Raw genomic sequence first — 21845 nt, 5'->3', positions numbered from 1 at the left:
ATTTACAGTACAACAAAAATGAGAATTGCAACCAATACAAAGTGACGCATAAAACTTTTTTCTTAATTTAATCTGTGAAATTGCATAATAGTAGTCAGGGACATGAACAACTAGGATTGACCCACCTTGCTTGGAAACGATTAGAAAATTTTGATTTACAGTCCCACAAAAATATGGCCTGCAGCGTTGACAAAGAGCACATTACTATTTTATTCCATTTTTCCCCCAAATTTAATCTATGAAATAGCATATTTTTGAATTTATGAGTAGTCATTGAAGTTTAGTACTAGGATTGAGCTAAGTTTCATGGAAAAAAATTCTTGATTTACAGTATCAGAAATATTGGACCTGGAACCTTGGCAAAGTGCACATGTCTTAACTTTAATTTCAATTTTCTCTAAATTCAATCTGTAAAATTGCATAATTTTGAGCATGTGCGTAGTCAGGGGGTGTACTACTATGATTTAGCCATCCTGCCTGGAAATTATGAAAAAAATCTTGATTTACATGATGACAAAAATGGGACCTGTAACCTTGAACACAGTACGCATGTAGCAACTTTAATTCCCATTTTCTCTCAATTTAGCCTGTCAAATTGCATAATTTTCAGTAAGTGAGTAGTCAGGGAGGTGTAGTAGTAGGATTGACCCACCTTGACTGGAAACTAAAAATAAGACATTTTTATTTACAGTATCACAAAGATGCTGTCCTGCCGGTCAGGGGGATTCACATGGCATTGTACTCATTGACTGGAGTGTGTATGTTTAAACCATGGCACTCTTATTTCATTCATAAATTATTAAAATGCTGGGGGTTATATGGTGCTCTTTTTTGACTGCGCTATGAGCACACGAAGGGGTGGGGGGGTGTTAGTTGTTTGAGCGTCCGCTCATTGGAGCACGAAAACGCTGAAGTCCGCTAGCTTGACCGCATTCAAATTTCGGTATGGCAAGAGAGCCTTCTGATTCGGCAGGGTCCTCTATGATGTCCTCTACAGAAAATAAAGTAAAACATTATGAATAAGTATATCAATTTCTGTTGCATCTACTGACGGGCTAAACAACAAGATCGCAGAAGGTTCCTATTTTTATCCTCCAGGAGTCAATTAACAATTAAGAATAGGGGTCGGGAACCTTTTTGACAGAGAGAGCCATAAACAATTCATATTCTTTAATGTTATGTTTTGAGAGCCATCCTTAGAATTGAAAAGTAAAAATACATGAAAGTGGGATTTTTTTTTCTTTTGGGCATGTGACCACTTTTAAAGAACAAAAAGTCTCTGAATTCTTTTGACAACATTGTTATGCTGTTGCTAATTTCGGGACTCAGCTCCCTAACCAGTGAATTCCATATTTTACCTCACAGGTTAGTGGAAAGCGACATATGGCTCCCGAGTCATAGGTTCCCTACCCCTGATTCAGAAGGACGCAAAGTAAGATCTGCATTGTCAGAAAAAAATGTTTAGAAAAGCCCACAATTAAACGATAGCAAAATCTTTTTGTTAGCTCTTGGTACATTCAATTGGAGATTTCTAAGTCAGTTTCTCATCACTAGCATTTACAAACAGCAACAGGTGAACTTGCTTCAATCACTCGTTGGCTAAACTAAATACCGTTTGATATTGTTATAAAATAATGCAAAAGTAATTCAACTTACCTCCTCTTCGTTCAATCGTTGCAAACATTTTAGACGCTAACTGTTCCACGTGTGGTCTTGTCCAGTTCGTTTCTGCTTGTTCGGTTGTCGACAGTACTTCATCATAGGTCAAAGAGCGCTCTTTTATGACGTCATGCTCTATCATCTTTAGTTCAAGTTTAGCGCCAAACGGTGATTTTGCTAACTGCGAAGTTGCAGTTAAGAGAAAAACGATTACAATTTAATCTTAAAATTATACTCAAAAAGGAGCAGCAGAGAGAAAAACAACGTTTTTCCATCACAATAAATTACTCACGCTTTTTAAATGTGACATCGCAACCTGCTTCAACGTTGCGTTTCCTGCGTTTAGATTGATGAAACTGAATTCGTTGGGAAAATGAAAGAGCAATTATCTTAAAATAATAATTCATTGCGCAACAAAACAAAGCGCATTTTCTGTTAAAGAAACAAAGCGTCGTGTTACTCTCTGTATTTTCCAGAATTTGAAATGACAGTGGCTCATTGAACAAGAAAAATATAAGTAGTATATGTAACTTGTATTTTAATGCAGTATAATCAAATAATAAAGTAATATCAATTGTGTTGGTGAACACCACCCCACCCACACACACATTTCTTTTAAAATATTTAACAATTATATACATAATGATTGAACAGATACAATATTTGCCAACAAACAACCCAGAAGCCATCTTGTGCCGTAGAAGTTCACTCACCCGACTTCTGCGCAAGCAGGCGCGGGTTCGATTCCCACTAGTGGCAGTTATGATTGAAAGTGCGGATGGTCCTTTGTCTCTCTGTGTACCCTATAACTGACTGGCGACCAGCCTTAGGTGTAGTCTGCCTTTCGCCCGAAGACAGCTGGGTTAGGCTCTAACAACACCCGCATCCCTTTCGAGAATGTGCAGTATTGAAGATGAATGAATAAATAACAGCAAAACATTCTGTGAAGATAAGACATTTAATTCTGTAAAAATATCAAACTATATACAAACGTCTGTAAGCAATCATATGAACTGTACAATAGGGGGAAGGGGATACAAAAATATTCAATTTAAAGGTGACTTTCTTTTATTCCATACGCTCCAAATATATTTAACAACATATGACTGTCCACAAGCAATAAAGTTACAAGTCTAAAATATTTAAATACAAACATTTAATTAATTCAATTTAAAGGTGACTTTCTTTTATTCCAAGTGTTCTTTGTTTGGTTGATTAACTTTAAGAATGCCTTTGTTTCTTGATGCAAGCTTTAGGTCGGGTGTCATCATGTGGCAATCCCCAATCTTATTGGAGGCGGGCTCGTCAAGCTTTTCAGGGCCACTGAAGTTCACCGCTTTCACATGGACTCTCAAATGTTCTTCACCCCTTAAAACACAATAAACAACACCTCTTAAATTCTGTTATTAATCTATTTTAACCAGGCAGTAAGTGACATGATGAACGTATGTGTAAATAACAAATTACTATCCTAATTACTATCTTAAATCCTAATCTCAAAACATTAAAGCAGGTCCCTGTACTTCTAGAAATAAATTCTTACATTTTCTGTATGGCTTATCCCCACAGATTTTGAGGGGGGTGCTGGAGCAAATCTCAGCTAAATATGTCAGGGGATAGATACCCTAAACCTGTGGCCAGCCAATCGCAGGCCACATGGAGACGGAGAACCATTCACGCTCACACTCATACCTAGGGGCAATTTAGAGTTTTCAAAAACGGGGTACCCGGAGAAAACCCATGCAAGCCCAGGGAGAAGATGCAAACTCTACACAGTAGGCACCCACCTGGGATCGAACCTTCAATCCCAGACCTGTGAGGCCACAGTGATTAAAAAAACACTAAGCATGAAGTCAAATCTCAGAAATTTCAGTCCCAAATCTTGACAATTCCGGTTTGATTTAAGCAAATAGTCAGCGCTGCAATAACTTCAATTCTTTATTACTTACGGCTGCGTCGTATCCAAAATTGGCACATAGGTTGGAATGCAGGAAGTATAGCAAGTCATTACACACGTCAAATGGGAGGGCCAAGAAAGCAGCTATAATTCGTCTTTGTTTTTTCAAAAAACTGTTTACTATTGACCAAACTATTTTCTATCGTGGAACCAGTTGGGTCAAGTACACTGCGCTAACATTTTAAGTCGATAGAAAAAAAAAAGTAAGACAATGGCTCATTTAAAAAAAAAAAACTTAAGTCGACTCAGTCATGACTCATAACACCACTTTTAGTGTGTAGACCTAAACCAAAAAGTGCCTGTATATTGTAGGAGTGTACTTCAATACCTCTGGTGCTTGAATTTAGGAATATAAAGAGGCTTCTTCAGTCCTGCCCCCAGGAAGTTGGTCTGTTCATGGATCAGCTTTCGGATGTGCTCGATCCATTCCAGTTTGGTCTTAACAGTGGATGCCTATTGATTTGGAAGACAGGCAAAAGTAAAATGTGGCCTTTTGGACCACTTTTGAGAACCACATAAGCATCCTAAACTATTCGCTGGAATTTCAATTACTCTAAGAGTTACAATATTTGTTTTCTGATTTACTTTCAAAGAGAGAGTGAAGAGCACCTAACCTTGAGAACAATGAGGTTGTTCAATGGGCAACCCATCGAAAGTGCAAACTTGCGGGGATTCCCTCCACGTGCTCTATCACATTTAGTTTGAAGAGCTGAGGAGGCAATGGGATTATCATTTTCACAGATTTTGTTCATATAAAAATGGTGTGAAGGATTACTCACTTTAAGTTTTCTCTTTAGTATTTGCACTTTCCCTTGGTGTCCATGGCCACCTTGCAGAAAACCAAGGTCTTCTCCAAAAGAAAAAGGTGTCTTTTTCTGCCCATTCGGAAGGGTGACTTGGAGTCCCACACTTTGAAGGACTCCTCCAGGAGCAGCTCCTCTTTGATGCTCTCGTCAAACCCTGAAGAAGGGTAAAGTAGGCAATGTAAGAAAATGATACATCAATGAAAAGCAAATGTGTGGCCATCTTGCCAAGTGTTCATTTACCATGCACCAAGGAAAGATGCATGGCATCATTGATTGCCTTGGAAATGCTAAGCATCACCTCCACGGCTTCCTCGAGCTTGCTATTCCTCTCACACGTTTCCAGGAGGTTCTAAAAAATGAAGAGCATTAATAACATGCTTCCACAGAATCTCAGTTCACCAATTACCTGTACAACAAATAAAAAGAATTCCCATTGCAATAGTATCCTGTTTTTGGTGTTTTTTTCAGAAGGTTGGAGCCAATTAATTTTTTTTAGTTCATTTCTATGGGAAACGTTGATTTGAGATACGAGTAAATCGACATACGAGCTCAGTCCCCGAACGCATTAAGCTGGAATCTCAAGGTACCACTGTATTGTTGTTTAATCAGACACCTTTGGAAGTGGTGGTTTTGCTGAATGTCACATATGAGTATGTAAAGAATGCAATTAATGTTGGTTTACTGAAGAACACTAAAATCTTACCACCATTTTTGGACTTACCTTGAGCACGAGTGGATATTTTTAGATTATCTGTACAGGCTTCAGCAAGTAGGAGGTGATCGTTTTTGGCAATTGGTGTTTTTGCTGAATTTACTGTTTAACACAGAGAGAGAGAAAAGACTAAGATCATGAAAATTTGTGTCCTGAAGTCAAGTTTTGATCAGTTTGATATTTAACTTACATCAAAATAGTTCTGAGAAAGCACCATGTTGAGCTTAGAGGATCGTGGATGGTTCTTGCAATAATCCACATAGAACTGAAACTTCACAGCCTGCAAACAAGATAAATTGTTAGGGAATCGTTATGGGTCAATTTTCAGCAGGATAGTAGTTATGGATAAAGCAATAAATACCCATGTGACAAAGCAGCGTCCAAACTCCTCAGGCATGTGTTCATATTTCTCCAGTTCTTTGAGAAAGGTGCTGAAAAAGAGATGGTTAATAAATACATTTGAAAAAGTGAATGGCATATACAGACGCTCCCCTACTTACGAACGTTCGAGTTACGAACAACGGTACATACGAACATGTCTGCGCATAAGGCATATGTCGAAAAATGTTCGGAAAGAGATGCTGCAAGTTAGATTTTGTATTGTGCGCCTTTTTCCGAGTAGTGCTTCTTTCCGCCGCTAATATCGACGCTTGGCGCTGTGAGAGGGAGGAGGCTCAGCAACATGTCGAGGAGGAGGAAGAAGAAACGCCTGTCCCCATGAAGAAATTCGAGACGAAACTCTTGGCTAAGGGGTTTTCGCTCATAGATAAAGCCATCGCACTCTTCGAGCAGCAAGACCCAAATATTGAACGTTACACAGAAGTTGCAAATCAATTGAATGATGCCATACAGTGCTACCTCATCATTTATGATGAAAAAAAAAAAAAGAAAACTGTGCAATCGGCGTTAGATCGCCTCTTTCGGCCAGTTTCTAGTAAATCCTCCAAGGAAGATACTCATCAACCCTCATCTTCTTCTCCTCGACCCTCAACTTCTTCCTACATTGAAGTTACGGAGGAGGAAGTAACTTTTGAAGCCCATTCCAGCGACGACGAAGACCCTCTTATGATATAAAATCCTTCTCCTCCTCCACCATCTCCTTAAGCATCGAGTACATCTTCCAAAAGTAAGTTAAACTTCATTTTATTTATCTTAATACGTACATGTACAATACTGTGTGTTACTTTTACAAGCCTTAAACATACTTATATAAACCTTCAATATACTTATATAGGCCTTAAACATAAATTATAATACAAAATATAGCACTGAGCAACTTACAAACAAATTCACCTCACGAACAATCGCTCGGAACGTAACTCGTTCGTAAGTAGGGGAGCGTCTGTATCAACATCAAAGATTTAGGAGTCTCAATTAAATAAGAACATGCATACTAAAAAAAATATTTTAAAGTTTTAAGAATTTACTAAGAGCAGCCTCATTTATTAAGATTTGTCAACTCGTTAGAAAATATAAACACACCCAACTTTGACATAAGAGGCTTTAGGTTTCATTTTTAGTGAAAAGTCACATTGTTTACTTGTGGTGGAATTCATATAGGTCCAGCAGGTTCCCAAAGATGACGTGTTGCATTTTGCTGATTCCTGGAGGGATCCTATTGGTTGGTCCGCATCGCCCATGTGAAAATCTGCCAATGCCACACAAGTAACTTGGTTAGAGATTGTCTAAAATAAACTTACGTCAATGCGCTACACCAGGCCTTGCACGTGTCTGCTCGAATCATCTCTGCCACAACGAACATGATAAAAATAAAAAAAGGCATGAATGTGCTAGCGACTGATAAAGCAAAGTAGGCATGGGTGAGGACATTTACAATTGAAAATAAGCGATATTATTGGCATTTACATCTTCCATTCAGAAACAAATAACAAAACCTCTATAAATAATTTAAAAAAAACAACTTTTTAAATGATACTACATAATTCACAAATGGATAATGAGCCACATACCTTTTTTTGGAAGCAGATTTTTTTCTGTGTTTATCTTGTGTCAGGAATGACATCCATTCACTGCGGTCAAGCCAGCGGACATTCATTTTTTCGTGGTCAAATGAGCGGACGCTCAAAATAGCCCGCCTGCTGAATCCAAGCATTACGGTAATTCCATTCAAAACAGAAGTGTTGAAACAGCGGCTGACTTCCGTGTGCATGTAGTGCTTTAAAAAAAACTCAACAGTAAAAAAACTGCACCATATAGATCCAGCATTTTCATTATTTAAAAATGAAATAAAATGTCACGATTAAAAAAATACCCACTTCACTACGCAAGTACAATATTATGTGACTCCCCATTTTTTTCCATTTCATCCTCCATACTGCGCATCCTCAAAAGGGTTGCGGTTGGTTGCTATATGCGTAGTTTGTTCAAGGTTGCAGTTCCCATTTTTGCAGTACTGTAAATCAAGATTTTATGTAATTTCCAGGCAAGGTGGGTCAATTCTAGTAGACCTCCATGACTAATCACATACATAAAATAATGCAATTTCACGTGATTAAATGAGAAAATTGGAATTAAAATTGCTACATGTGTACTAAGTTCCTGGTCCCATTTTTGTAGGACTGTAAATAAAGATTTTTTTCAGTTTCCAGGAAACGTGGGTCAATCTTAGTAGCAAACGTCCCTGACGACTCACAAATAAAATTATACAATTTCACGAATTAAATTTAGAGAAAATTGAAATTAAAATTACTACATGCGTACGTTGTTCAAGGTTGCAGGACTCATTTTTGAGTTACTTTAAATGAAGAATTTTTCAGTTTCCAACCAAGATGGATCAGTCCTAGTAGTACACCTCCCTGATTACTTTCAACCTCAAAATTATGCAGTTAGACATATTAAATTTTGAGAAAATCGGAATAAAAAAATGCTACATGCGTACTTTTTGTTCAAGGTTGCAGGTCAATGTAAATTAAGATTTTTTCATAGTTTTCAGGAAAGGTGGGTCAATCCCAGAAGTGAACCTACGTGACTACACAGTCTCAGAATCTTTGCAATTTCACAGATAAAATTTAGAGAAAATTTGAATTAAAATTCCCACATGCATACTTTGTTCAAGGTTGCACTTTTACAATTTTTGTGGTACCTCGACATACGAGCAATTTGAGATAAGAGTAAAATTTCGAGCAAATATTTACCTTGAGATACGAGAAAGCCAGGTGGCCAAGACATGAGAGGCTGTTTATGATTTTAGCGCACTGTCTTTTTTGCTGCATCTCTTTCGTGCATACTGCTATCTACGAGCACTGGGCGGAGCGTTGCATTTTAATGTGTTTTTCCCCCGTTAGTCAATGCATCATAATACAAAGTGAACAAAAATGGATCCAAAGCAAACAGGTAAAATGAAGACTTGTGCAAAGAAAAGGCAAACAATGACAATCAATATTAAGCGCGAAATAATTGAAAAATATGAGTGATGTACGTGTCACGGAGTTTGCAATACGAGCTCGGCAATACGAGAGGAATACTTCAACCATATGCACCATCCTGAAGCAGAAGGACGCGATTAAGGACAAGAAGCCTTCCAAAGGAATAACTATAATTTCCCCCGGCGCAGTGACATTCATTTTTTATCCCAAGATGGCGCCATCATGTGGCAGCCGGTGGCAGTATCTCTGTCCACTTTTAATTATTTTTTGCGTTTTACAGCCTTTCCATCATTTTTTATTACATTTTAATATTCCTTAATTCATTCCTTTTTACTTTACTTTGTACCGGGTGACCCAAAAAGATGCGTACCCATATTTTATTCGATAAAAGTTCATTAAATTTCAATATTTTCCTAATGTTCTTGTGCTTCTTTACACCAAAACAAAGGAAAGACATGATGTTTTGGTTATTTATAGCAGAGCATGGTATAATTTTAATGGTCCGGCCCACTTGACATCTCCCTAGGCCGTATGTGGCCCACGATGCGAAATGAGTTTGACACCCCTGCTTTAAAGCGGGTCATGGCTGGTTCGAAAATTTAAAAGAAAAAAGATCTGGAATACACTCGGTTATTAGACAAGGGGAAGCAGCAAGTTTCAATTTGAAAGCCGCGGTGCAATTCATCAACACATTTGCCTTGATTATCACCCAGGAAAGTTACATCCCCCAACAAGTGTTCAACTGCGACGAAACTAGTCTTTTTTGGAAGAAGATGCCAAGGCGAAGATTCATCATGGCAGAGGAGAAGGGACTACTGGGGTATAAACCTATGAAGGACTACTTAACTCTAGCCTTGTGTGCCAATGCCAGCGGTGACTGTAAAATCAAGCCGCTGATGGCGTACCATTCGGAGAACCCACGTGCTTTCAAGAGACAAAATATCTCGAAAGAAAAACTCCAGGTGATGTGGCGTGCTAATTCTAAAGCTTGGGTTACGCATCATTTATTCACAGAATGGTTAATCTGTGCTTTGTTCCGGCAGTCAAAATGTAATTGACCGAGAAAAGCCTGCCAATGAAATGTCTCCTGGTCCTCGACAATGCCCCTGGTCACCCTCCTGGTCTCGAAGAGGAAATTGTTGATGAATACAACTTCATCAAGGTCCTCTATCTACCGCCCAACACCACGCCATTCTTCCAGCCCATGGACCAACAAGTAATTTCAAACTTGAAGAAACTGTACACGAAGTATTTATTCAAGAAATGCTTCGATGTGAAGGCCCGCGGTGGGTGTTGACGCGATGTGATTTCTGCCCAGTGCTCTGAATGTCAAGCGCTGCTGGACTAAATTACTGCCCAAGTCTGATGACCTGAGCGAGCTGGAGGAAGTAGCAGGATGGCGGCCGATCACAATTGGATCCATGGTATTAAGGTTGTTTGGACGTATCATTACAATGAGGTTAGTAAAAGCGTGTCCGGTAAGCCCACGACAGAGGGGGTTCTTGGCAGAGGCTAGCGGTTGTGCGGAAAACCTGGCCATATTCAAGAGATGCGTACAGCGGGCCAGGCGTGAGGAGTCACCACTAGCAGTAGCGTTTATTGACTTTGAAAAGGCATTTGACACCATCGCTCACAAGCACATCCAAAGCTCATTGGCCACACGTCAAATTGATGAACAAATCATCAAAATAATTGGGAAATTGTACGATGGATGTTCAACAGTGATCAAGTGTGGGGGGACATTAACCCAACCCATTGACATGAAGGTGGGGGTTAAGCAAGGTGATCCTTTATCGCCTCTACTATTTAACCTGGGTTTAGACCTGCTTATTCGGACACTAGAAAGGAGCCGACTTGGCCTCAGACGTGGTGACGCTCAGACAACAACGCTAGCCTTTGCCGATGACTTGGTAATACTCAGTGACAGCTGGGATAGGATGAAAGGATGCATTAATATTCTGGAAAAGTTTTGTGATGATACAGGAATGCGAGTCCAGCCGAAGAAGTGCCACGGGTTCTTTCTACACAAAGGTGTGGTGAATAATTGTGAGCCGTGGAGGATAAAGGACAAGCCGATTCATCTAATAGATGCGGGTGAGACTGTGAAGTATCTGGGAGTGCAGGTAGGTCCGAGTTGTGGCATCGAGGAGCCCGACATCATCCCGGTGATGGAGGACTGGTTTAGGAGAATAGACAAGTCCCGACTCAAGCCGTCGTAGAAGGTAAGAATACTTAATGCGTATGCTATGCCTAAAATAGTCTACAGGGCGGACCATGGAGAAGTGCCGATCACTACGCTAAAGGTGGCGGACAGGATGGTGAGGCAGAGGATAAAGAAATGGCTGTGCCTGCCAATGTCGACAGGTGATGGCATCATCTACTCGCGAATGAAGGATGGAGGGTTAGCGACCACGCGACTAGCCAGAGCGATACCACTCAACCAGGTTAAAAGAACGTGTAAAATGGCAAAGTCCGATGAAAGGTGGGTAAAGGAAGCGGCATGCGAGACCGTAAAGAGCAGTGGATGGAGAGGTAAGTGGAAGGGAGCGGGAGGTGCGATGGAAGATATGCCGGTGGTAAATAATGAGGGAGAGGTAGTCAACAGGGGAGGAGGGCAGATATCTCATCCAGATTGGCAAAGTGATGAGATGTTAAAGTGGGGTGCACTTAAAGTACAAGGGGTAGGCATTGAAGTGTTTAAGAATGATGCGACAAGCAATGCGTGGGTGGGGAGGCCCCACATTGTGGGATTTGACGAGGGGTATTACTTGAAAGCGTTGGCCCTAAGAGCAGGGGTTGTCAGAACCAGGGAGTTCATGGCAAGAGGGAGACCTAAAGGTGAGGCGACGTGCAGGAGGTGTAATGCGGAGTTGGAATCATGCTCGCACATCCTGGGTACATGTCCGCTAGTCCAAAGGAGCAGGATCCGCAGGCATCATGAGGTATGTAAGATGTTGGCAGAAGAAGCTTTAAGGTGCGACTGGGAGGTTACGAGGGAGTACAGGCTCAACACACCTGGAGGGGATTTGAGAATAGTTGACCTGGTATGTGTTAAAGGATTGGAAGTAATGATTATCGATGTTACAGTGCGGTACGAGTTTGGCCCAAAGACCCTGGAGGATGCAGCGAAAGAAAAGGTTGAGTATTACACACCACTAGCGGAGCAGGTCGCAAGAGAGGTCGGAGGAGTGCAAGCTAAGGTGAGAGGGTTCCCGATTGGGACCAGGGGTAAGTGGTTCAGTGGTAACTTCCGAGTGCTAAAAGAACTAGGGGTGACTAAGCGGAGGGCTAAGGACCTTGCCAAAGTGTTAAGTCGAAGGGTTGTAATGTTATCCCTTGATGTTTTAAGGGATTTTATCAGGGGCTACGACGATGAAGGTAAGCTGAGGGCAATGTGAGAAAATGCAGTAGAGTGATGGTAAGATCTAGGCTCCACCTGGCCCTGATGTAAAGATGGCGTTTAGCTATCTGCAAAGAAAACGTGACACAGCGGACGCTGTGGTGTAAATAGATGTATATAATGAGTGCAGTGTAAGTTATTCTAAGTAGCGCGTGTCCTAACTTATATAAGTGTGTGGTGTGAAATATTTATAGAGTGTGTGGTGCGGCAGTATAATCGCCGGTGGTTCAGGTAAGTATTACTCAGTGTGGGGTGATTGGTACTCAATGTTGCGTTATTCGGCGGAATATAGCCGACGTCTTGTCATGTTAAATTATGATAGAGTTAAAGTAAGTTGGTATGTATATATAGAGCCGACGATAGCCGAGTATTACTCAATGTGTGTTTTTCCGGTTAAATTGAGCCGATGGTGTGTTTTGTCAATATGATAGAGTTAAAAGAAGTTGGTAATTACATATAGAGCCGACTATAGTCTAACTTAGCATACGGGGAAATTTAAAATTAACAAAATAACGTAAGGTTAAAGTAAAAGGGGCATGGCAAATGTCTGCCTGTTAGTGTTAAAGTTTAAAATGACGTAGATAACTTTGTGACTTAATGCGATATAGTGTAGAAGTAAATCAAAAGGGGCATGGCAAATGTCTGCCTGTTAGAGTAATGATTAGAGTCCGGAAATAGTAAAACTAACATAATGACATAAGGTACAGTTAAATCAAAAGGGGCATGGCAACTGTCTGCCTGTTAGTGGTAAAGTGTTAAATAACCTGATAACTTTAAGACATAATGTGATATAGGGTAAAAGTAATTCAAAAAGGGGCATGGCAAATGTCTGCCTGTTAGTGTAATGGTCCAAAGCTAATTTTTAATCATAGCAGTAGAGCATAGCGTAAAGATAAATAATAAGGGGGGGGTGTAGTGATAAATGCCTAATAGTGTAATGGCCATACGACGTTTAATGGAAAAGCGACGACTAGTGGCAAAGTAGAGCATAACGTCTAATTTAAATCAGCAAGTAGGGGCATGTAACAAAATTGAGTAAAGTAATTTGAGGGTTGTGTGGCAAATAAGATGTTTAATAGGTTAAAGGCCCAGCAGCGCTTAATGGAAAAGCGATGACGAGAGGCAAAGTCGAACATGACTTTTGGTAAGTAGGTAAGTAGGTAAAATAAAAATACAACGTAATAGAGTAACGCTAAAATAATGGGGGGTGGGCAAGTATGATGCCTAATAGTGTATTTGCTAGCGGCGTTTAATGGAAAAGCGGCGACTAGTAGTAAAATGAAACGTAATGTAAGTAACAAACATAGTAGGGGTTTTGTATTTAAGTAAGGTTAAAATGGTATTATGATGTAGGATAGTATCAATGCGGCGGCCAATAACGTAATCAATGAGTGGCGTTTAATAAAGTGGTGGCTAGTGAATAACAGTAAAAGTACCCAATTTAACACTAAATAAGAACATGTAGTAGTATGTCTACATGAACATGAGCAGCATATTCACAGTATGCTGACAATAGGATAGGTCAATTGGATATAAGTAGAGCATGCAATACGGGACGAATACCCAATGATAACGCAGCCCTCCCTTGGTTCCTGAGTGGGGGCATGGTGTCTGGTTCTAGTGCTGGCGGAGATAAAATCGGGTTTAGGACCCGCGATCTGCTGGTACTGGTTCATGTGGCCATGTCGCTGTTTCAGACAATGTGGTAGCCTAGCATCGAGCGGGGATAGGCTCCTGCTATATGGCGGGTCAGGTGCCTAACCTGGCGGGTATGGTGACTCTCCTCCTGCCGCCCAAGAAATTGGACCTCGTCAACTCGTACAGGATAGCGACTGGCGGCGTGTCGCGACTCCCCAAAGTAGCCAAATGCCTCGTCATCTAATTAACACAAATCTAACACTTTGTGAATTTTGGAAAGACCACTTTAATATTGTCCATTGCTTGAAAACCATTAACGATGCATGGCAGGGTGACACACAACGAACTCCTAATACAGCATGGAAAAAATTGTGGCCAGCTTCCGCTAAGACTTTGAAGTGTTCGAAACAGCAGCCCCTGCTGTACATGATGAACTCATTGTCATGGATGATATCGTGTCACTTGGAAATTCCTTGCGGCTGGAGGTTAACGAGGCAAATGTGAATGACCTTGTCGCCGAGCACCACTAAGAACTGATGACACAGGAATTAATCGAGCTCCAGGAGAGTGAACATTTGGAGGTGTTGCGGGAACTCAATAGCGAGGAAGAGGTGGAAGAGGGGGACCGCCTGGCTACAAAGGATATCAAAGACATGCTAGCGAAGTGGCAAGAGTTTTCTGATTTTGTAGAAAAGAACCACCCTGACAAGCGGTCACGCGTTATCCTATTGTGAGGACATTTGTGCGCGTCATTTTCGAAATATTTTGAAGGGAAGGCAAAAACAAACAACCCTCAATGAGTTCCTTTTAAAAACTCCTGCTGAAAGTCAGGGTGGAGGCGGAGCAAAAAGAGCCAACCTGGAGAAGAAAGGTAAATAAAAATTAAAACAAGATTAGAATTTAGGTTTTGGGTAAAGTTAGATTAAACATAGTTTGAGTGTCTGTATATATTAATCCAAGTTCATTTAAATTTATGTTATAAGTTAAGTTATGTTACGAGCACGTTGCCATGCAAAAAGTCTCTGTCTCCCTGTCCCTCTCTCTCCCCTCCGGGAAAACGGTCTAATTTTTGTACTATTAAACACATTTTAGTACCGTATTTTCACGACTACAAGGCGCACATTAAAGTCTAAAATTTTCTCCAAAATAGACAGGGCGTCATATAATGCAGAGCGCCCTGTGTGAGCTCCGAGCTCCGGAGCCTGACTGAGCACTTTTTGCCGACACGCTTCTTATATAGAGAAGGCGGACGTTGGTGGGGAAAGGATTGCGGAGGGTGTGTGTGGGAGAAGACGCTAAAGCCATGCCCCTACAAGGTTCCTATATATACACTAGTGTGGGCATGTGCTCAATTGCAAAACGAAGAATGAATTATACTACAAAGAGGCACGCTTATGAAGCTCAGTTCAAGCTTCAAACCATCGATTATGCCAGGGGTCGGGAACCTATGGCTCGCGAGCCAGATGTGGCTCTTTTGATGATTGCATACGGCTCGCAGATAAAACAAAATATTCTCACTTGTTTTAATCCATCCATCGATTTTTCACTGCACATGTCCTGTTCAGGGCTGCAGGAGCAATTGTCAATTATTTTAATTGGATGATACTGGCCTACGTTTGCAGTTGCTGGGTAAAACAGGTAAACACCCTCTTTTGAATCAGTCTGAGACTGCGTCTGCTCGGTCATTAGCTCAAAGCTAACCCTTCGACGAAGAAGATGGCGAAAAGAAAAAAAGTCGACGAGTATCGTACATTTCAGGACAAATGGACCGAAGAATTCGCCTTTGTGGGGAGAGCAGGTTCTGCGGTGTGTCTAATTTGCAATGACAAAATTACATCGTTAAAACGGTCGAATGTAAAGCGGCACTTCAACAAGCGCCACGCTACCTTTGCATCAAAATACCCTGCGGGAAAGAGCAGAAAGAAAGCGTGCCAAGAGCTTCTGAGCAGGGTGCAAGCTAGCCAGCAGCAACTCCGCGTATGGACCCGGCAAGGTGACTATAATTCGGCTAGCTTTGCTGGTTCTTTAGCAATAGTGAGGAACGGAAAACCATTCACAGATGGAGAGTATGCTGAAACGTTCATGCTGGATGTAGCCAATGAACTTTTTGATGATCTTCCGAACAAAGACAAGATAATCAAACGGATACAAGACATGCCTCTGTCGGCAAGAACTGTTCATGATCGTACTATCGTGATGGCAAACAAAGTGGAGGAAACGCAAGTGAAGGACATAAATGGAACGCCGTTCTTTTCTCTGGCTTTGGAGGAGTCAACAGACGTGAGCCATTTGTCGCAGTTCAGCGTGATTGCAAGATATGCTGTTGGTGACACACTGCGCGAAGAAAGTTTTGCTGTTCTGCCATTAAAACGGTCCACAAAAGGTGAGGATTTATTCAAGTCTTTCATGGAGTTTGCTCAAGAAAAAAGTCTACCTATGGATAAACTTCTGTGTGTACTGATGGTGCTCTGTGTATGGTGGGGAAAAACAAAGGATTTGTGGCGCTTCTCCGTGAACATGAAAATAGACCCATCCTAAGTTTCCATTGCGTTTTACACCAGGAGGCACTTTGTGCTCAGATGTGTGACAAGCCGTTTGGTGAAGTGATGTCGCTGGTCATTCATGTGATCAACTTTATTGTTCCCCGAGCCTTAAATGATCGCCAGTTTAAAACACTGCTGGATGAAGTTGTAAATAACTATCCTGGTCTGCTTTTGCACAGCAATGTGCGTTGGTTGTCAAGAGGGAAGGTGCTTAGCAGTTTTGCGGCTTGCCTGAACGAAATTCGGACTTTCCTTGAAATGAAAAGCGTCGGGCATCCTGAACTAGCCGACAGAGTGGCTCCTCAAGTTTTACTATATCGTAGATCTGACTGAACATCTGAACCAACTCAACGTGAAAATGCAAGGCGTTGGAAATAGTGTTATCCCTTCAACAAGCTGTATTTGCTTTTGAAAACAAGCTGGAGCTTTTCATCACGGATCTTGAAACAGGTCTTTTACTACATTTTGAAAAACTGAGCCAGTTTAAAGATGCATGCACAGCAAGTGAGCCCATTCAAAACCTTGATCTCCACCAGCTAGCTGGCTGCACATCCAGTCTCCTACCGTCCTTCAAAGCACGCTTTGGAGAATTTCATGAGCACACTCATCTTTTTAAGTTCATCACCCATCCAAACGAGTGTTCAGTGAACACAGCCGACCTGAATTACATCCCTGGTGTCTCCGTCAGAGATTTTGAAGCAGAAGTGGCTGACCTGAAGGCCTCAGACATGTGGGTGAATAAGTTCAAGTCACTGTTACAGATTACAGTAATGTATAGTGACACCTAGTGGGTCATCACTTTAACATATTCTCAGTTCTACCCATAATGCCATGCGCTGTTGTTTGTTGCCATTCTAATAAAGACACGATCTGAAACATGGTGTCAGGAGTGGCTGGCTAAAAAAACTAAAGCAATGGCAAGCGGTATGATTCCGGCACCGGAGGGCATGCAGATGTCCGGGAATTTGGCAAAGAACTGGGACGTTTTTCGTGCTGAATTTGAGGACTTTGTGTTAGCCACAGGGCTATACGAGAAACCTGAGGAGGTTCAAGCTGCCGCCCTGAGACGGCTAATGGGTAAAGAGTGCCGCCACGTCTATATACAGATGCTCCCCTACTTACGAACATTCAACTTACGAACAACGGTACATACGAACATGTATGAAAATTGCGTTTAAGTCGAAAAATGTTCGTAAGTCCAATTTTGTATTTCGCGCCTTTTTCAGAGTAGTGCTTCGTTCCGCCGCTAATACCGACGCCTGGCGCTGTGGGAACGCAGCTCACCCAGCATCTACCTTCCTCTGCCCAGTTCGTTGCAGTGCGTAAGTTGCGCAAGTTGCGCAAGTGCGTGACGTATTTTGAACGTATCTCCAGTGAGCAAAGAACCTTTTTCATTTTTATCATCAAATATCTTGTGCATCCATTACATTGAATATGGTTGGTGAAAAGAGAAAGGCTTCTAGTGAGGATGGTAATGCAAGGAAGAGGCAAGCCATTTCATTTGAAACAAAAGTGGCAATAATAAAGAAGCTTGATGCGGGCGAGAAAATGGTGAGCATTGCACGGGCGTACTATTTGAATCGTTCGACTGTCAGTACCATTTATAAACAGAGATCGTATAATGGCACACGTGAAAAGTGCAGTGCCGATGCAATCGACGATGATTAGCAAAAGAAGAGGGAAAATCATAGAAGAGGTGGAGAAACTTCACATCATTTGGCTCGAGTATCAACAGCAGCGGCATATTCCTCTGAGCCTTATGCTCATTCAGGAGAAGGCCAAATCTCTCTTTGAGGATGTCAAGGCTAAGGCTGGGGAAAGCGCTGCCAAAGAAACGTTTTCTGCCAGCAACGGGTGGTTTTTCCGTTTCAAAAAGAGGGCTAATCTCCATCACGTGTCCGTGTCCGGAGAGGCAGCATCCGCGGACAAAGAGGCTGCCGAGCAATTCCCCCAAGTGTTAAAGGAGATCATTGAGGAGGGTGGCTATTCGGCTAAGCAGATCTTCAATGTCAACGAAACTGGTCTTTTTTGGAAGAAAATGCCAGAGAAGACCTACATTAGCCGTGAGGAGAAGACTATGCCCGGATATAAAACGGCTAAAGATCGCCTAACCTTAATGCTTGGGGAGAATGCCGAAGGGAGCTACAAGCTGAAGCCGCTGCTAGTTTACCGGGCAGCTAACCCTCGAGCCCTGAAGAACGTGACGAAAAGCTCTCTCCCCGTTATCTGGATGTCAAACAAGAAGGCATGGGCGACACTCGCTGTATTTGAGGACTGGTTCTTCCACCATTTCATCCCAGCAGTGGCTGTGCCTGAAGGCAGCACCCTTCGGTGCGGTATATGTCGAACCTCAGCAATGGGAAAGGTTATGGAACGTATGGTGACCAACAGATTGATTTACCACCTGGAAAGAGAAGGGCTCCTGACACCAGAGCAATCCGGTTTCCGGCCGCAAAGGAGCACTGAAGACCAACTCCTACGACTTTCACAAACAATCAGCGACGGTTTCTAGGCCAAGCCGATGCAAAGAACGATGCTGGCGCTGTTCGATTTCAGCAAGGCATACGACCTAGGTTTGGCGGGATGCTCTACTCTGGAAAATGACCCAAGTGGGGCTACCACACACCGTTGTCAGGTGGGTGCAGAGCTGGCTATCCAACCGAGTCAACTTTGTCACATTCGGCGGACAGAGAAGTAAGATTGGGATCTTTCGCCAAGGGGTACCACAAGGGTCGGTCATCTCGCCAATACTCTTCTTGATATAAGTGAATGACCTCACGAAGACCCTGCCCAGTGGCGTACACAGCAGCCTCTTTGCAGATGACGTGGCATGTTACACCCAAGCGCTGCAACTGGAGACTGTCCAAGAACAACTTCAAACTGCGGTAGATGCCATATTCGGGTGGAGCAAGAGGTGGAAACTTACCTTAAATGCATCCAAGTGTGAATGTACTTTCTTCTCCACAAACTCACACGAGACGAAGTGGCAGCATACTGATGCTGAATATGGACCATTGTTAAGTCGATAAGTCAGTTTTAGCCGTTGGAGTCAGATGCCAAAACTTATCGTCTAACACAGTGGTTCCCAAACTATCTTACCTGACGCCCCCCTTCTTGCTTCCAGTAGACCCGCACGCCCCCCCTCCCACTTCCTCTTTTGCTCATGTGACCTTATTTTATTTTATTGCATTTATTTCTTAGCATTGTTCAGGAAAACAGATCTCTGTTAATAGAAAACGGGTTGGACCGTTGGACTGCTATAATCATATTTCGCATGTATTTAATGGCAGATATTTGTTCTTTGATTTTATTATTCTTATAATCTATTTAAACATTTTTTTAGCAGATGACTTCACACACCCCTTGAATTCTCTTTACGCCTCCCTAGGGGGGCACGCCCCCCAGTTTGGGAACCACTGGTCTAACAAGTCCCACAAAAATGTGGCCTGCAGCATTGACAAGGAGCACATGTACAATTTTAATTCCAATTTTCTCCAAATATAATCTATGAAAATGCATAATTTTGAATTTCTGAGTAGTCATTGAAGTTTACTACTAGCATTGCCCAAGTTTCTTGGAAACTATGGGGAAAAAAAATACAGTATCAAAAAAATTGGACTTGGAACCTTGACAAAGTGCACATGTAGCAACTATAATTTGAATTTTCTCTAAATTAAGCCATCTTGCCTGGAAATTATGAAAAAAAATCATAAATTGATTTATATGACCACAAAAATTGGACCTGCAACCTTGAACACAGTACGCATGTAGCAACTTTAATTCCAATTTTCTCTAAATTTAACCTGTCAAATTGCACAATTTCCAGTAAGTGAGTAGTCAGGGAAGTGTACTAGTAGGATTGACCCACCTTGACTGGAAACTATTAAAAAAAGACATCTTTATTTACAGTGTCACAAAGATGTTGCCCTGCCGTTTCGGGGATTCACATAATATTGTACTTGTGGAGTTAAGTGTGTATTTTTAAATCATGGCTGTTTATTTCATTTGTAAATAATTAAAATGCTGGAGTTATATGGTGCTCTTTCTTGACTGTGCTACGAGCACACGAAGGGGGTAGAGTTGTTTGAGCGTCCGCTTATTTGCGCTCAAACGCTTAATTAAGCTAGCTTGACCGCATTCAAATTTCGGTTTGGCAAGAGACCCTTCTGATTCGGCAGGGTCCTCTATGATGTCCTCTACAGAAAATAAAGTAAAACATCATGAATAAGTATATCAATTTTAGTTGCATCTACTGACGGGCTAAACAACAAGATCGCAGAAGGTTCCTATTTTTATCCTCCAGGAGTCAATTAACAATTAAGAACAGGGATTGGAAACCTTTTTGACAGAGAGAGCCATAAACAATTCTTATTCTTTAATGTTATTTCTTGAGAGCCATCCTCAGAATTAGAAAGTAAAAATACATAATGGTCGGATTTTTTTGTGGTCATTTCACCACTTTTAAAGAACAAAAAGTCTCTTAATTCTTTTGACAACATTGTTATCCTGCTGCTAATATAGAGACCCAGCTCTCTCACCAGTGGTTTCCATATTTTACCTCTCAGATTAGTGGAGAGCCACTTATGGCTCCCGAGTCATAGTATCCCTACCCCTGATTTAGAATGACGCAAAGTATAATCTGCATTGTCAGATTTTTTTTTTTTTTAAGACCACAATTAAACGATAGCAAAAGCTTTTTGTTAGCTCTTGGTACATTCAATTGGACATTTCTAAGTCAGTTTCTTATCACGAGCATTTACAAACAGCAACAGGTGAACTTGCTTCAATCACTCGTTGGCTAAACTAAACAGCGTTTGATATTGTTAGAAAATAATGCAATATTGTAATTCAACTTACCTCATTCGTTCAATCTTTGCAAACATTTTAGAAGCCAAGTGTGCCACGTGTAAAAAGTCTTGTCCAGTTCGTTTCTGCTTATTCATTAGTCGACACCGTAGGTAAAGGAGCGCTCTTTTATGACGTCATGCTCTTTCCTCTTTAGTTCAAGTTTAGTGCCAAACACTGATTTTGCTAACTGTTAAGTTGCAGTTTAAAAAACACGATTCCAATTCATTCTTAAAATTATACTCAAAAGGAGAAGAAGAGAGAAAAACAACGTTTTTCCATCACAATAATTTACTCACACTTCTTAAATGTGATGTCACAACCTGCTTCAACGTTGCGTTTCCTGCGTTTAGATTGATGAAACTTTGAATTGGTTGAGAAAATAAAAGAGCAATTATCTTAAAACAATATTTTATTGCGCAACAAAACAAAATGCATTTTCTGTCAAAGCAACAAAGCGTCGTGTTACTCTCACTGTATTTTCTAGAATTTGAAATGACAGTGGATCATTGATGAACAAGAAAAATATATGTAGTATCCTATGTACTGTGTATTTTAATGCAGTATAATCAAATAATAAAGCAAAATATCAATTGTGTTGTTGATATCCGTCCTCCTTGCGAGTAAAAATCCAAAAGGGTGTCTTTCCTTTATCTCTCTCCACACTTTAATGAATGTCGAACAGCAGTTTGGAGAAGTTGTATTAATTGCATCAAAGAAAAAAGAAATTCTGGCATCAAAATCATTCTTCCTACCACTTCATGTCTACACACACATTTCTTTTAAAATATTTAACAATTATGTACATAATAATTGAACAGATACAATATTTGCCAACCTCATAAATAACCTGGAAGCCACCTTTAGTTGTAGAGGTTCATTTGCCTGACTTCAGTGCA

General features: G+C 41.1%; 1 protein-coding gene and 1 long non-coding RNA gene across 4 annotated transcripts; both read right to left on the bottom strand.

Moving 5' to 3' along the window:
- Positions 1-2617: 2617 nt before the first annotated feature.
- On the bottom strand, positions 2618-19222 carry LOC144066891 (triple functional domain protein-like). Of its 3 annotated transcripts, XM_077590306.1 has the most exons (11): positions 7105-19222; positions 6835-6880; positions 6675-6782; positions 5496-5565; positions 5325-5414; positions 5144-5236; positions 4663-4771; positions 4396-4576; positions 4231-4325; positions 3945-4069; positions 2618-3027 (listed from the first exon to the last, which is right to left on the bottom strand). In XM_077590306.1, the coding sequence occupies exons 2-6, from the start codon at positions 6876-6878 to the stop codon at positions 5234-5236; spliced, it is 315 nt and encodes a 104-aa protein (XP_077446432.1). In that variant the 5' UTR covers positions 6879-6880; positions 7105-19222; the 3' UTR covers positions 2618-3027; positions 3945-4069; positions 4231-4325; positions 4396-4576; positions 4663-4771; positions 5144-5233. The 3 variants fall into 3 exon arrangements, with proteins under 3 accessions (XP_077446432.1, XP_077446431.1, XP_077446430.1); XM_077590305.1 differs by having other exon boundaries at positions 6835-19222; XM_077590304.1 differs by lacking the exon at positions 6835-6880.
- A 629-nt stretch (positions 19223-19851) lies between these two features.
- On the bottom strand, positions 19852-21045 carry LOC144066904 (uncharacterized). The gene is made up of 2 exons (XR_013297784.1): positions 20959-21045; positions 19852-20297 (listed from the first exon to the last, which is right to left on the bottom strand). It is a non-coding gene; the product is annotated as an uncharacterized LOC144066904 (long non-coding RNA).
- Between the last annotated feature and the right edge of the window lie 800 nt (positions 21046-21845).

The sequence above is a fragment of the Stigmatopora argus genome, chromosome 21, assembly GCF_051989625.1.
Source record: "Stigmatopora argus isolate UIUO_Sarg chromosome 21, RoL_Sarg_1.0, whole genome shotgun sequence".
Taxonomy (NCBI): domain Eukaryota; kingdom Metazoa; phylum Chordata; class Actinopteri; order Syngnathiformes; family Syngnathidae; genus Stigmatopora; species Stigmatopora argus.
The sequence above is the reverse complement of the archived record's forward strand: the minus strand, read 5'-3'. Positions and strand labels throughout refer to the sequence as shown.

Excerpts from the sequence above, each read along its gene's own strand:
- LOC144066891 (XM_077590304.1), bottom strand. The coding sequence starts at position 7,304 with ATGCACACGGAAGTCAGCCGCTGTTTCAACACTTCTGTTTTGAATGGA. Across the intron at positions 5,566-6,674 it reads CTATATGAATTCCACCACAA|CACCTTTCTCAAAGAACTGG; the intron begins GTAAACAATGTG and ends TCTCTTTTTCAG. Across the intron at positions 5,415-5,495 it reads GACGCTGCTTTGTCACATGG|GCTGTGAAGTTTCAGTTCTA; the intron begins GTATTTATTGCT and ends TCTTGTTTGCAG.